The sequence below is a fragment of the Mustela lutreola genome, chromosome 11, assembly GCF_030435805.1.
Source record: "Mustela lutreola isolate mMusLut2 chromosome 11, mMusLut2.pri, whole genome shotgun sequence".
Classification (NCBI taxonomy): domain Eukaryota; kingdom Metazoa; phylum Chordata; class Mammalia; order Carnivora; family Mustelidae; genus Mustela; species Mustela lutreola.
In genome coordinates, this window is record NC_081300.1 from 68416520 (window position 1) to 68431172 (window position 14653).

A 14653-nucleotide genomic window follows, 5' to 3' on the forward strand; every position below is an offset into this window, starting at 1 on the left:
ACACCGTGCACGCAAAGTGCTCAGAACAGGGCCTGGTAATTAGGAAGCCCGGAATAAAAGGAGTGGTGGGTGCTCTTGGCTTCTCCACTTGTAATTAAGGGAATTGGCTAAACTGATACATTCTCAGATCTCGCTTGGGTGACTCATCCTCCAGGAGCACGAGGAATCGCACGCCAGTAGGAAGAAAGACTGCGGACTTTGCACCCAGGCCTCAATATAGCACAACAGGAACCTACCAAACCTGGTTCTGGAGGTGCCCAAAGAGCCGGGCGGGCGCTGAGGAGCAGCCATAGGGTGGAGCTTAGCCGTCTCCGCCCACAGCCCACCGCGTTCTTCATTGGTCCCGTGAGCTCTATGTGCGTAACGTCACACGCATGCGCCACAAGTGTGGATAGGGGGCGTGGTCCACCAAGAAGGAGGACACAAGATGGCGGCGTCCGTGAGGTCGAGGTTCCTGAGGTTGCTATGCGTGGTCGCACCGTGGCGGAGCAGGTACAGTTGCCTGGAGAGGCTGTCTCGGGTGGGAGGCGGCCTGGTCCGAGCCGGAGTGTCGGGAGGGAGAAACCGTTTCTTTTTTGCGGGCTCCCTAAGGAAGGGTCGGGTAAAGACTGAGCCATCCACCTTCAGCTCGGGAGCAGGTGCGACTGCCGGTGCTTAGGGAGGTCCGGATTTATTTAGGGTCTGGCCTGAGCGCTCTCGCTTTGCCCTTTCCAGCTAAGTGGAAATGCAGAAGGGACAACACAAACAAACAAACAAAACAGATGGAATAGGCTGCGTGCCGTCCACTAGAGTCGAGGCTAGGCTGGACATGTCTTTCGGGGTTTGTGTTCCTGGAAGGGCAGTACGATGTGGGAAGAGCTTTGGATTGGAAGCCGGGGACTTTCATCTCGAATTCTTCGTCTTTGAAGCAAAGAGGTTGATTGGGTGATCCCAAATAGTCTGTAAGGAATTAGGGTCTTCGTTAGTCTGGGGACTAACTCCCACCTCTTAGGTTCTTAGAATTAGAAGAGATCTGAGGGATCATCTGAATCCAGCTGTTTTTCGAATTGGCAAAATTGAGGCCTTGAGTGTGGGAGAGACCTGTTCAGTTTTACCCAGCCAGTTAGTAGCAGAGCCAGGCCCCTGACCAGCCTCATGCACGGACCTTTCCCCCAGACTATCCACCATGAGGGCAGTTATTGTTCAGAAATAGCTTGGGAGCATTTGGACTCCCGGAAAATGGATTAAAATGTTGGTAGCTATGACTCAGAGTTGTCTGCTTGGTGTCATTTCAGAGAGCGAGGGTATGAGAGATGCACAGTGATTTTTGTTTTTCTAGCAGGGTTAATTTTGTCAGCGTTAACCAAAACTTGCTCTGTGACCAGAGGTGGTGACCTGTCATTGTGATTTGGCAAGTAAAAGGACACTGGATTTGGACTGAGAGGGAACAGAAACTGTCATTGGCTTTACCATGAAAGCTTTACTCTACTATCACTGACTATTCAGAAATGGTGTAGTTCTCTTAGGAGAAGGCTCTGCAGTGTGGGGTAACTGTTGGAATTTGGACTGAGGGTCTCTGATTTGATATTGATACCAGCTGTGCTGATTTGCTATTGATACCAGCCACGAATTCAGCTAAACTATGTTATGAGTTAGAAAGCTAAAAATGACACTCTTCAGATATTTTTTTTTTTTTTTTTTTTAAAGATTTTATTTATTTATTTGACAGAGAGAAATCACAAGTAGATGGAGAGGCAGGCAGAGAGAGAGAGAGGGAAGCAGGCTCTCCGCTGAGCAGAGAGCCCGATGTGGGACTCGATCCCAGGACTCTGAGATCATGACCTGAGCCGAAGGCAGCGGCTTAACCCACTGAGCCACCCAGGCGCCCACTCTTCAGATATTTTTAAAAAAATGCTGATGGGGAGCATTACTCACCATCATTTAAAAAAAAAAAAGGGGGTTGGAGGCGGGGAGTCATACTTTAGTATCAATGGAGATTAAATGAGACTGGATTTAGGTGCGGGGGTTGGAAGGGATGAGGATTTGGACACAGTACAAATTTTTAATTTTCAAAGGTATTATATATTAATACATATAAAAAACAAAAAGTCAGTATTTTCTTAGGTTTTAAGTAAAGTATGTCTGTGAGACATATAGATGAAAGCCTCGTATTGCAGGGGAGTTTTTGGTAACTGGGTGATGTGTGGCAGGTGATAGAACAAAGAGAAAGCAACATCTTGGGTGATAATTAATGGCCGTGTTTTCCAAACTTGTTTGATAAAATAATAGGGTGGATGTTTATTAGAAATTGAGATTCCAAGATATATCCCCACCTTGCTGCCAAATTCAGATTCAGTAGGTGTAGTAGCTTGGGGCTGCAAGTGCTTCAGATGATTCTCAGGTTCAGGTTAAGTATGGACTTAGTAACTAGGTAGTGGTTGCTTATGCAAGACTTTGATTCAGAAATATTTATAATATTCCTACCACTGCAAACCATAGTGCCAGGAACCATGGGGGAAGGGAGGGAAGAAACGAATTATGAGATATGGTATTTGGAATAAGCTTTGTGTTTAAGGAACTTTGCAGTTTAGTAGAAGGGAGAGAAGACGCTCAACACTAATACAAGATAGAATGTGGAATAAGGCCTTCAGAAGGTCTGCCAGTTCGTTTTTAGGAGAATTTTCATAACTTCAGAAAGAGGTGATAGAAGGACTACAGTTCGGGGTGCCTGGGTGGCTCAGTGGGGTTAAGCCTCTGCCTTCACCTCAGGTCATGGTCTCAGGGTCCTGGGATTGAGCCCCGCATCATCGGGCTCTCTGCTCAGCAGGGAGCCTGCTTCCCCCTTTCTCTCTCTGTCTGCCTCTCTGTCTACTTGTGATCTCTCTCTCTGTCAAATAAATAAATAAAATCTTAAAAAAAAAAAAAAAAAAAAGAAGACTACAGTTCAAGCATCACCACCATAGATGATGTTAAAGGATTTTATAACCGTGACTGTATGGGCACAAACCAATCAGCATGGACATTGGTCATAGGCAAATTTTTTTTTTTTTTTTTTTTTTTAAGTAATCTTTACTCCCAACGTGGGGCATGAATTTGCAACTCTGAGGTCATAAGTCACATGTTCCACTGACTGAGCCCCTGGTCATAGACAATTGGTAATGAATATAAACTGCTATTTTATTTACTTATTTATTTGTTTGTTTATTTTTAAAGGTTTTACCCATCCATTTGAGAGAGGAAGCAAGAGCGAGCGTGTTCGCACGAATGGGGAGGAGAGGGAGAAGCTGGTTCCCTGCTGAACAGGGAGGCCAACCCAGGGTTCCATCCCAGGACCCCAGGACCATGACCTGAGCTGAAGGCAGGTGCTTAACCAACTGAACCACCCAGGAGCCCCTAAACTCTGTTACTTTGAATAATAGTAATATGTAACTAGGTGCCTGTTTTTCATGATTGTCTCAGGTAATCTTATTGAGGTAGGTCCTGTTTTAACAGGTGGAGAAATTGAGGCTTAGAATTAATTACGTTTTTAAAGTCACACTGCTAGTGAGTGGCAGTGAGCCATACAATTAGACTTGTATGCTCAGTCATGGGTTTTAATCACCTGTTTGCAGGATACCCACATGAGTAACCAGCTTCAGAAGAGACATCTGATTAAACTTATCCATTCATCCCTCTGGACTTACTCTCACCACTGAGATTGGAGTTCAGTAAGAAGGCAGACCCCTATGTTCATCAAGGAATATGGACAGTTGGGGCGCCTAGGTGGCTCAGACAGTTAAGTGTCTGCCTTTGGCTCAGGTGATGATCCCAGAGTTCTGGGATCAAGTCCTGCATCAGGCTCCTTGCTCAACGGGGAGCCTGCTTCTCCCTTTCCTTCTGCCTACTGCTCCCCCCTCCACTTGTGCTCTCTCTCTCTCTCTCCCTGTCAAAAAAATAAAATCTTTTAAAAAAAGGTTTATGGGGGTGCCTGGGTGGTTCAGTGGGTTAAGCTTCTGCCTTCAGCTCAGGTCATGATCCTAGGGTCCTGGGATTGAGCCCCACATCGGGCTCTCTGCTCAGCGGGGGGCCTGCTCCCCTCCCCTCTCTCTGCCTGCCTCTCTGCCTGCTTGTGATTTCTGTCTGTCAAATAAATAAATAAAAAATCTTTAAAAAATTTAAAAAAAAAAGGTTTATGGACAGTAAACAAATAGGTGGAGATTTATCTATCTATCTATACACACACACACACACACACACATACATACTCACACATATATATGTAATCTCTTATTCTAGGTAGCTATGAAAAAAAAATAGGGGCACCTGGGTGGCTCAGTGGATTAAGCCTCTGCCTTTGGCTCAGGTCATGATCTCAGGGTCCTGGGATCAAACTCCACATCGGGCTTTCTGCTCAGTGGGGAGCCTGCTTCCCTCTCTCTCTCTGCCTGCCTCTCTGTGATCTCTCTCTCTCTGTCAAATAAATAAATAAAATCTTAAAAAAAAAAAGGAAAAAAAATAAAGGAAAGCAATTAAAGGGTTAATACTTCATGGGGACAACTCTTGGGCATATGGTCAGGAAAGCCAAGCTCAGTAGAACACCTTTTCACACAGAACTGACTAATGAGGGAGTGAGTCACATAGAAGGGTGTGCCCAGTAGAACAAACAGCAAATGCAGGTTGTGGGAAGAGGCCAAGGTGTGGTGGGTCCTAGGAGCAGCAACAGGAATGAGTAAGGAGAAGATGGAAAACAGCAGGATATCGGAGAATCCAGCAAGGAATTAGTATATAGGGTCTGGTTTTATTTTCTGTTTTGAAAAAATCGTTCTGGCTGTTTTGGGATGAATAGTATGTAGAGGGCCAAGAATGAAAATGGGAGACTGGAGAACAGGCCTTCATAGTCATCTGGTAAGAGAATCAGGTGTCTTGGGCTGGAGTGTGAGTAGTGGTGGCAGTGAAAAATCTTCAGGTAAAGATACACACACAAACACACATTTTAAGTTTATTTTTTAAGTAGTCTCTACACTCAACATGGGTCTTGAACTTAAGACTGGGAACAAGTTGCATGTTCTTTTTTTTTTTTTTTTTTTTTTTATTTATCAGAGAGAGAGAGGGGGAGAGAGTGAGCACAGGCAGACAGAATGGCAGGCAGAGGCAGAGGGAGAAGCAGGCTCCCTGCTGAACAAGGAGCCCGATGCGGGACTCGATCCCAGGACGCTGGGATCATGACCTGAGCCGAAGGCAGCTGCTTAACCAACTGAGCCACCCAGGCGTCCCACAAGTTGCATGTTCTTCCAGCTGAGCCAGCCAAGTGCTCCTTGGCAGATAAAGATATATTTTATTTATTTAATTTATTTTTTGATTTTTTAAAAAAATCATTTACTCGACAGAGATAGAGCACAAGTAGGCAGAGGGAGAGGGAGAAGTAGACTCCCCACTGAGCAAGAAGCCTGATGCAGGGCTTGATCCCAGAACCCCGGGATCATGACCTGAGCCAAGGCATATGCTTAACAACTGAGCCACCCAAGCGCCCCAGATAAATATATTTTAAAGGAAGTTTTCCTGTCTTGCCAGTGTACTGAATATGCATAGTGAGAAAGAAAGGACCTCTATAAGAATGAGTCTTAGGGTTTTGATTTGTGTAGCTGTGTGAGGGGTGATACCTTTTGCTGAGATTGTGTATTAATAGAAATGTTGCTATAGCAGCAGGTAAACCCCAGGATCTCTAACTTAACACAGTAAGTTTATGTCTTGATCTTAATAAAGTCCCAGTGGGTCCTTCTGATCAGTGGGACAACAGTAATTCAAAGATGCTCCTGCTGTCTTTAGCACATGGCTCCCCAAGTTCTTCACTTTTTTCTGCAGTGAGCCAGCTGAAGGGGAAAGCCTGGAGGTGGATTCCTGGAAAACCTGAATGGTCTTCACATTGGTTAGAACACAGTTTTGTGGTCACACCCTACTGCAGAGGAAGCTGGCAAACTCCATGTTTTTGGTGTCCAGGGAGAAGATGATATGGATTTGATAAACACAGACTAGTCACACCACAGTTGGACACCTCTGGGGATGGGGGGGAGCAGGTTGAAGGGGAGTTAGGGAGGGTTAAGAGTTGTGTTTTGGACAAACTCAATTTGTAGATGATGATGAGTGGGGATGTTGAGTAGCCAGTTGAAAAAAAATGAGTCTGGACATCTCTGAAGGAGCAGTGAGGGAATCATCAGTGTCTGGCTGTTTAAAACATTTTTTTTTTTTAAGATTTTATTTATTTATTTGACAGAGAGAGATCACAAGAAAGCAGAGAGGCAGGCAGAGAGAGAGGAAGGGACTCCCTGCCAAGCAGAGAGCCCAATGCGGGACTGGATCCCGGGACCCTGAGATCATGACCTGAGCCGAAGGCAGTGGTGTAACCCACTGAGCCACCCAGGCGCCCAGTGTCTGGCTATTTAAAGACAGGTGCTTGAGGGCCTAAGTGAAATAGGTGATGGGGATTAAGCCATGCATTTGTTGTGATGCGTATTGAGTGATGTATGGAATTGCTGAAATCACTGTATTATACGCCTGAAACTAATATAATACTGTATGTTAATTATATTGGAATTAAAATTAAAAAAAGTAAAGGCAGGGAACTGGATGAGCAACTCTAGGAAGAGTGTAGATGGAGATGAGATCTGAACGTGGGCATGGCAACAGTTTGAAGGCAGGGAGAGGCCAGAAAGGTAGGAGGAAAATCAGCGTCCTAGACTCATGTGAGAGTTGTGTTTCAGGAAGGAGAAAGGGTGAAGAGGTCAAGAGATACAAACTTCTAGTTGTAAAATAAATAAGTCATGGGGATGTGTAGTTAATCATAATAAAGTTTTGTAGCTGTATGGCGACATATGTTAACTAGACTTACTGTGGTGATCATTTTGCAATATATGCAAAATTTTTTTTTAAAGATTTTATTTATTTATTTGACAGAGAGAGAGATCACAAGTAGGCAGAGAGACAGAGAGAGATGAGGAGAAGCAGGCTCCCTGCTGAGCAGAGAGCCCGATGCGGGACTTGATCCCAGGCCCCTGGGATCATGACTTGAGCCGAAGGCAGAGGCTTAACCCACTGATCCACCCAGGCGCACCAATATATGCAAAATTTTTAAAAGATTTTATTATTTACGAGAGAGAGATAGCAAGAGAGGGAACACAAACAGCAGAGCTAGAGAGGGAGGAACAGGCTCTCCGCTGAGCAGGGAGCCTAATTTGGGACTGGCACAGGATGCTGGGACCATGACCCAAGGCAAAGGCAGACCCCTAACTACGGAGCCACCAGGCGTCTCGCAATGTATACAAATACTGACTCATGTTGTACACCTGAGACTAACAATGTTATATGACAGTCATACCTCAATTAAAAAAAAAGAGAAAGGGATTAGTTGTGGCAGATGCTGCTGTGAGAGGTCAAATAATATGAGACCCAAGAAACATACATTGTGTGCTGGCAACACAGAGGTTGTTGGTGACCTTGACAAGAGGTGACAGGATAGGAAGAAAAGCCTGGTTGAGCAGGATTAAGAGAGGGTGGGAAGTGAACCTAGGTCTTTTTTTGGTTAAGTTTTTTATTTTTTATTTTATTTTACTTCAAGATGTTACTTATTAAGTGAGAGTGAGAGAGAGAAGGTATGTGAGCCAGGGGAAGGCAGAGAAGCAAATTCCCACTGAGCAGGGAGCAGATGTGGGACTCCATCCCACATGACCTGAGCCAAAGGCAGATGCTTAGCTGACTGAGCCACCCGGGTGCCCTTTTTAAGCTTTTATTTTAATTCCAGTTAGTTAACATACAGTATTACATTAGTTTCATGTTACAGTGTTATATTAGTTTCAACAATATAGTGATTCAGCAATTCCATAGGACACACAATGCTCATCTCAAGTGTGCTCATTAATCCCCATCACCTATTTAACTCATCCCTCTACTCCCCTCCCCTCTGGTACCTATCAGTTTGTTCTCTGTAGTTATAAAGAGTCCGTTTCTTGTTTTGTCTCTCCCGTTTTTTTCTTTTTTGCCCTCTGTTCATTTTTTTGATTCTTAAATTCCATGTATGAGTTAAATCATTTGTTATTTGTCCTTCTCTGACCTATCTCGCTTAGCATATACTCTCTTGCTCTGTCCATGTCATTGCAAATGGCAAGATTCATTCTTTTTTAGGGCTGAATAATTTTCCATTGCCTGTGTATATGTATTGTGTGTGGTGTGTGTGTGTATATACATATATATATGTATATATGTGTGTGTGTACATATATCTATACATATAGATACATATAGATATATGTATATACTATATGTATAGATATATGTATACACACAGGTATATACATACGTGTATGTGTGTATATATACGTATATTTATACACACACCACATCTTCTTTAGCCATTCATCAGGTGGATACTTGAGCTGCTTCCATATCTTGGCTATTGTAAATAATCCTGTTATAAAGAGGGGTACAGGGCACCTGGGTGGCTCAGTGGGTTAAGCCGCTGCCTTCGGCTCAGGTCATGATCTCAGGGTTCTGGGATCGAGTCCCGCATCGGGCTCTCTGCTCGGCAGGGAGCCTGCTTCCCTCTCTTTCTCTCTCTGCCTGCCTCTCTGTCTACTGTGATCTCTCTCTGTCAAATAAATAAATAAAATCTTAAAAAAAAAATAAAGAGGGGTACAAGTATTACTTTGAATTAGTGTTTTTGTATTTTTTTTAAGATTTTATTTATTTATTTGACAGATCACAATTAGGCAGAGAGGCAGGCAGAGAAGGAGGGAAGGAAGCCTGACACGGGCTTTGATCCCAAGACCCTGAGATCATGACCTGAGCTGAAGGCAGAGGCTTAACCCACTGAGCCACCCAGGTGCCCCAGTGTTTCTGTATTTTTTGAGTAGATATCCAGTAGTGTGATTACTGAGTCATAAGTTTTTAACTTTTTGAGGAACCTTCATACTGTTTTCCCCAGTAGCTGCACCAGTTTGCATTCTCACCAACAGTGCAAGAGGGTTCCTTTTTCTTAACAACCTTGTCAGAAGAAACCTGTTGTTTCTTATGTTGATTTTAGCCATTCTGACAGGTGTGAGGTGATTTGTATTTTTTTGTATTGTATTTCTTTTGTATTTGTATATTTTTTGTATTGTAGTTTTGATTTGTATTTCCTGATGATAGATGATGAGCACCTTTTCATATGACTGTTGGCCATCTGAATGTCTTCTTTAGAGAAACGTCTGCTCATGTCTTCTGCCAATTTTTTATTTGGATTATTTATTATTTGGGTGTTGAGTTTTATAAGTTCTTTATATATTTTAGATACTAACCCTTTATTGGGTATATCATTTGCAAATATCTTCTCCCAGCTCATTCCATAGGTTGCCTTTTAGTTTTTTTTTTAAATTAACATATAATGTATTATTTGTTTCAGGGGTACATGTCTGTGATTCATCAGTCTTAACACAATTCACAGCACTCACCATAGCACATATCCTCTCAGTGTCCATCACCTGCCACCCCATCCTCCTACCCCCACCTTTTAGTTTTGTTGATTGTTTCCTTCACTGTGCAGAAGCTTTTTTTTTTAGATTTTATTTATTTATTTGATAGAGAGATCATAAGTAGACAGAGAGGCAGACAGAGGGAGAGGCAGACTCCCTGTTGAGCAGAGAGCCCAATGTGGGGCTCAATTCCAGGACCCTGAGATCACGACCTGAGCCAAAGGCAGAAGCTCAGCCCACTGAACCACCCAGGCACCCGTGTACAGAAGCTTTTTATTTTGACATAATCCCAGTAGTTTATTTTTGCATTTGGCCTATCTAGAACAAAGTTGCTACAGCTGATGTCAGAGAAATTGTCTGTGTTCTCTTCTAGGATTTTTATGGTTGAGAGTGAACCTAGCTCTTTTTAAGAGCTTGTTACAAAGGAGAGAAGAAAAGTGGGGTGGAAGCTAGGCAAGGATGCATGGTGGACAGTGTTTATGTAAGATTAGAGACAGTATAGGGTTTATATGAGGATAGAAACAGTCCAGTAATAAAAGACAAATTGGTGTAATGGCGCATTTGCTGGGCATTTTTTCCAGGAGCTGTGGCTAAGGCGGTATACAAGAGAGCTGAGCTCTGTGTTCTGGAGTAGGGCTTCCAAGGGGGAAGACCTACATGCAAGAGAAACCACCCGTGTGCCGTGTGTCTGGTTCCAGTGGATAGACGATTGTCTCTGATTCCTACCTCCCCCAGCTAAGGGAGGGAAAAAAGAAGCCTTATTCAACAGTCTACAAACATTCTTTTAGTTGGGGGATTCAGCATTCATTCTGAGACACATAACACAGCAGTGTATAGAAGACAACAATGTACCTTTAGTCAGATTTATACTTCTTGTTCTAATGCTTTTTGGAAAGCAGGGTTTGAGGCTTTTAGCTTTTGTAGTGGGAGTTTTTAGTCTTAAGAAATGAGCATTGTTCAGTGCTGAAAGAACATTCATATACTGAAACATCACCCTTCTTTGTGTTAGTAGCTGTATGTCTCTCTGGCCTTTGTGGTGGTGATTATCATGGTCCCATATTTTATCTCCATACAAACCTGACTCACCTATTGGAGCATCAGGTTCATCACGTTAGCCCTATTAGCACGATGCAGTGAGGGTGTTTTTAAGTCAATTCTGATCATGTTTGGAGACTATCTATATAAGATGTAAATACTAAATATCCATGAAAGTAAACATTATTGTAGGAAGACCATACACAGAGTTCTGTTTTCCACAAAAGTGACATTGTAGATGTTTATTAAATTACTGCTTCTATCATAAAGGGCTCCAGCAGAGAAGAAGCGCTACTGGCAAGGAGTTTCTTTCCTTCAGATTTCAGGTCAAATTAGGGGGAAACCGAAGTGCTATCTGAATTGAAAGGGAAATATTTCCTTTGATTAGGGGAGATCCAATTTTTAACTAAAAGTTGATGAATGCTTTCCTTTTTTTTTTTTTTTTTTTAAAAAAAAGATTTTACTTGTGGGGCACCTGGGTGGCTCAGTGGGTTGAAGCCTCTGCCTTCGGCTTGGGTCATGATCCCAGGGTCCTGGGATCGAGCCCCACATTGGGCTCTCCGCTCAGCGGGGAGCCTGCTTCTTCCTCTCTCTCTGCCTGCCCCTCTGCCTACTTGTGATCTCTGTCTGTCAAATAAATAAATAAAATCTTTAAAAAAAAAAAAAAAAAGAAAGAAAGAATGGTTCTTTAGAGTGGAAAGCTGTGAAAAGTTGTTGGTAATTTTTTTTCATTCTGTCAAACTAGCTTGACAAAATAGCAAAGTAGCCACAAAAAGAATTCAAAAATTCTAAATTAAGTGAGCCTTCTAGACTTGAAGTATATTAGAATAGTTCACATGGTTATTTGTGTCATTTTTTTTCCAGGCCAGACATTTAGAATTTAAAGTTTCAGCTACCAGTATTAGATTCCTGAATGAATAAGAGTTATATGTTTACAAGTACAATTGTTCTTTTGTGGTATGGAAACATAAGGCTTTTTGTAAGAGTGCTGGGTTTACTGTCTATTATGATCTTATGTTAATTAAGAAAAAATTAACTATTTTGAAGTAGTTTCAACTTAACAGAAAAGTTATAAAAATAATGAATAGAATTCCTGAAAACCGTTCACCCAGATTTCCCAAATGTCAACTGCATTTGCTTTACTATTCTCCCTTCCTCTTCTCTCTGTATACATGTGTATGTGGTTGTGTATATATATATAAAATATTATATATAAAATATATAATATATAATATTTATTATTATTAAATATATAATATATATTATAAATATATATATTTATATTTTTTGTAAAAGGCTTGAGAGAAAATTACAGATTTGGTACTCCTTCACTATGAACTTTTCAGCTTTTATTCCTACAAAATCATCTTCTTACACAACCACTGTACAGTGGTCAAAACTAAGAAATTAAGATTGGTATAAGATTGAATCTATACATTGTATTCAAGTTTTGCCAATTGATCTATGTTAAAAAAAACTTTTTAAAAGATTTTATTTATTTATTTGAGAGAGAGAGCACGCATGCACCAGGGAGCCAGTGACCATGAGCAGGGGGAAGGGATAGAAGGAGAGGGAGAAATAGACTCCCTGCTCAATGGCGAGCTTGACGTGGGGCTCATTTTCAGGACCCTGGGATCATGACATGAGTCAGTCACTTAACCAACTGAGCCACCCAGGTGCTCCAACATTTTTTAAAGTAATTAAAAAAAAAATATTTATTTGTCAGAGATAAAACACAAGCAAGGGGAGTAGTAGGCAGAGGGAGCAGCAGGTAGAGGGAGAAATGGGCTCCCTGGGAGCCTGACGTGGGACTTGATCCCAGGACCCTGGGATCATGACCTAAGGAAAGGTAGACGCTTAATCCACCAAGCTACCCAGTCATCCCTGTACTCTCTCATTCTCTCTCGAATAAATAAATAAAATCTTAAAAATTTTTTTTTAAAATAGGGGCTCCTATGTGGCTTGGTCAGTTAAGCAGCTGACTCTTGATCTCAGCTCAGGTCTTGATCCTCAGGGTTGTGAGTTTAAGCCCCATGTTGGGCTCTATGCTGGGCAAGGAGCCTTCTTAAAAAAATTTAAAAAAAATTTTTTTTTAAAATAGGGCGCCTGGGTGGCTCAGTGGGTTAAGCCGCTGCCTTTGGCTCAGATCATGATCTCAGGGTCCTGGGATCGAGTCCCGCATCGGGCTCTCTGCTCAGCAGGGATCCTGCTTCCCTCGCTCTCTCTGCCTGCCTCTCTGTCTACTTGTGATCTCTCTCTGTCAAATAAATAAATAAAATCTTTAAAAAAAGAAATTTTTTAAAAATAAATGTTTAATGGTTCATTTTTGCTTGATTATAGCCTTCTTCACTGTGAGAACACTGCTGTGAGCCACGTCCTACAGTCCTTAAGAAAGCTGCCTGTCAGAGCCTTCTATACAAGTAAGTGGACAGTTAGAGGTGGTGCTGGCCTCTGTGCTTCAATTTGCTTATCAGTACACTGGGATAGACAGCTCCTATTTTATTGCATTGTTAGTAGAATTAACTGACCTTATATCTGTGGGGTGCTTAGAGTGTCTTGTAGACAGTCATCACTGGAGCCCTAGTGATCATTACCTCATCATTTTTACTGGCTGCATAGTATTCTGTTGAAGACTACCATTTGGTGTTGGACCTTTAGGTTGTTTCTAGGTTTTTTCTATTATAGATATTTCTGAGGTAACATATTTTGGTGTAGCTTCGGGATAAATCTGTAGAACTAGAATTGCTGGAGCAGAAGATTTGTGTATTTTACAAGATGGCATTTAGGCCAAATTGTTCTTCAAGGAGGGTTGTTCCAGCTTGTGTGCATATGAGCACGAGGTGCTCATGAGTACAGTTTCCCACACCCTCATAAAAACTAGATTATGGACTTTTTTGATTTTGTACGGAGCTTGATTCTGTAAGATATTCTTTTTATTCGATCATACCAGAAGCCATTTTGAACTGACCATGAGAGGACCTTGGGAATAAAACAAATTTGTTAAAGAGAATGAAAACAAAATGTTTATAACGGTAGATAGCAGCATATCTGGGTGTTCCTTATTTAGTTAAGACTTGCAAGCTGGACCACGTGGGAATCACAAGAAGGATAGAAGGGGAGCCACAGTACCTGAGCCATGATCTTGAATCTGCAGAGAAGCTGTGCTTTTATAAAGTGACAAGTCCAGCAGAGAGGTGGTCAGTAGTGGAGGGCTGTCTCTACTTAACAATTTCTTTTTGGGGAGGCAAAGTAAGCCTCTAAGAAGGCAAGACATGTAGTCAAAGGGCTAGTGTAGCGGGCAACATTCAGTGGAACGTGACTAGTCCATCTAGGGTGAGGGCTCACTGCAGTGAGGAGGGAACAGCACTTCGCTTGTCACCAGTTATTTCAGAAAGTTGCTTTATGGTCAGTCTTTCTTGGTCAGAGACAGAATATTTAGTTGTGAACTAGTAAGGGTTCATTAGGAATAATTAGAAGATGGAAGAGATTAATGACACCCACACTTGCTCATTAAAAGAAAAAACAGCAACACCCAAAACATGTTGGGGGGAGCTGGTCATGTCGGGAGCAGGAGGGCTTCCTCCCATTGGAAGTCACAGGTAGTAAGAAGGGTATTCTCTGGTTTTGTATAGGCTCCTGGTGATTCAGCTCTTGAGATTTTGTTTTAATAACAGCATTATTGAGGTATAATCCATATACCATAAAATTCATCTTTTTTTAAAGTGCAGTTCGGTGGCTTTGAGTATATTCAGAATTGTGCAACCATCACCACTATTAATTTTAGAATTTCATTCCCCCCCACTTTCCCCAAGCCAGTAACAGCACTTGGCTCTTTAAACTATCACTCCCCATTTCTTTCACATAAGGTTTTTAAGGTTCATATTATATCATGTGTTGGTACTTTATTCCTTTGTGTTATGAAATAATACTCCTTTGTATGGATACGCCACATTTTAATTCATTTACCAGTTGATGGACATTTGGGTTGTTTCTACTTTTTGGCTGCTACTGAACATTTTTATATAAGTTTTTGTGTAGGTGTCGGTTTCATTTCTTTCAGAAATATCCCTAATAACAGAATTGCTTGGTCACAATGGTAATTTTATGTTTAACATTTTGAGGAACTGACAAACTGTTTTTCAAAGTGGCTGGCCCATGTAT

The 14653-nt window shown here is 41.9% G+C and overlaps 1 protein-coding gene across 2 annotated transcripts in view; it reads left to right on the forward strand.

Moving 5' to 3' along the window:
- The first annotated feature begins 362 nt into the window (after positions 1–362).
- PISD (phosphatidylserine decarboxylase) overlaps positions 363–14653 on the forward strand; it is a 44657-nt gene continuing 30366 nt past the window's right edge. Inside the window, exons 1-2 of one of the 2 annotated variants that reach the window (XM_059140946.1) lie at positions 363–492; positions 12833–12912. In XM_059140946.1, coding sequence (XP_058996929.1) covers positions 428–492; positions 12833–12912 — 145 coding nt within the window. In that variant the 5' untranslated portion in view covers positions 363–427. The remainder of the gene's footprint in view (positions 493–12832; positions 12913–14653) is intronic. The other variant, XM_059140941.1, reaches the window with a different exon arrangement.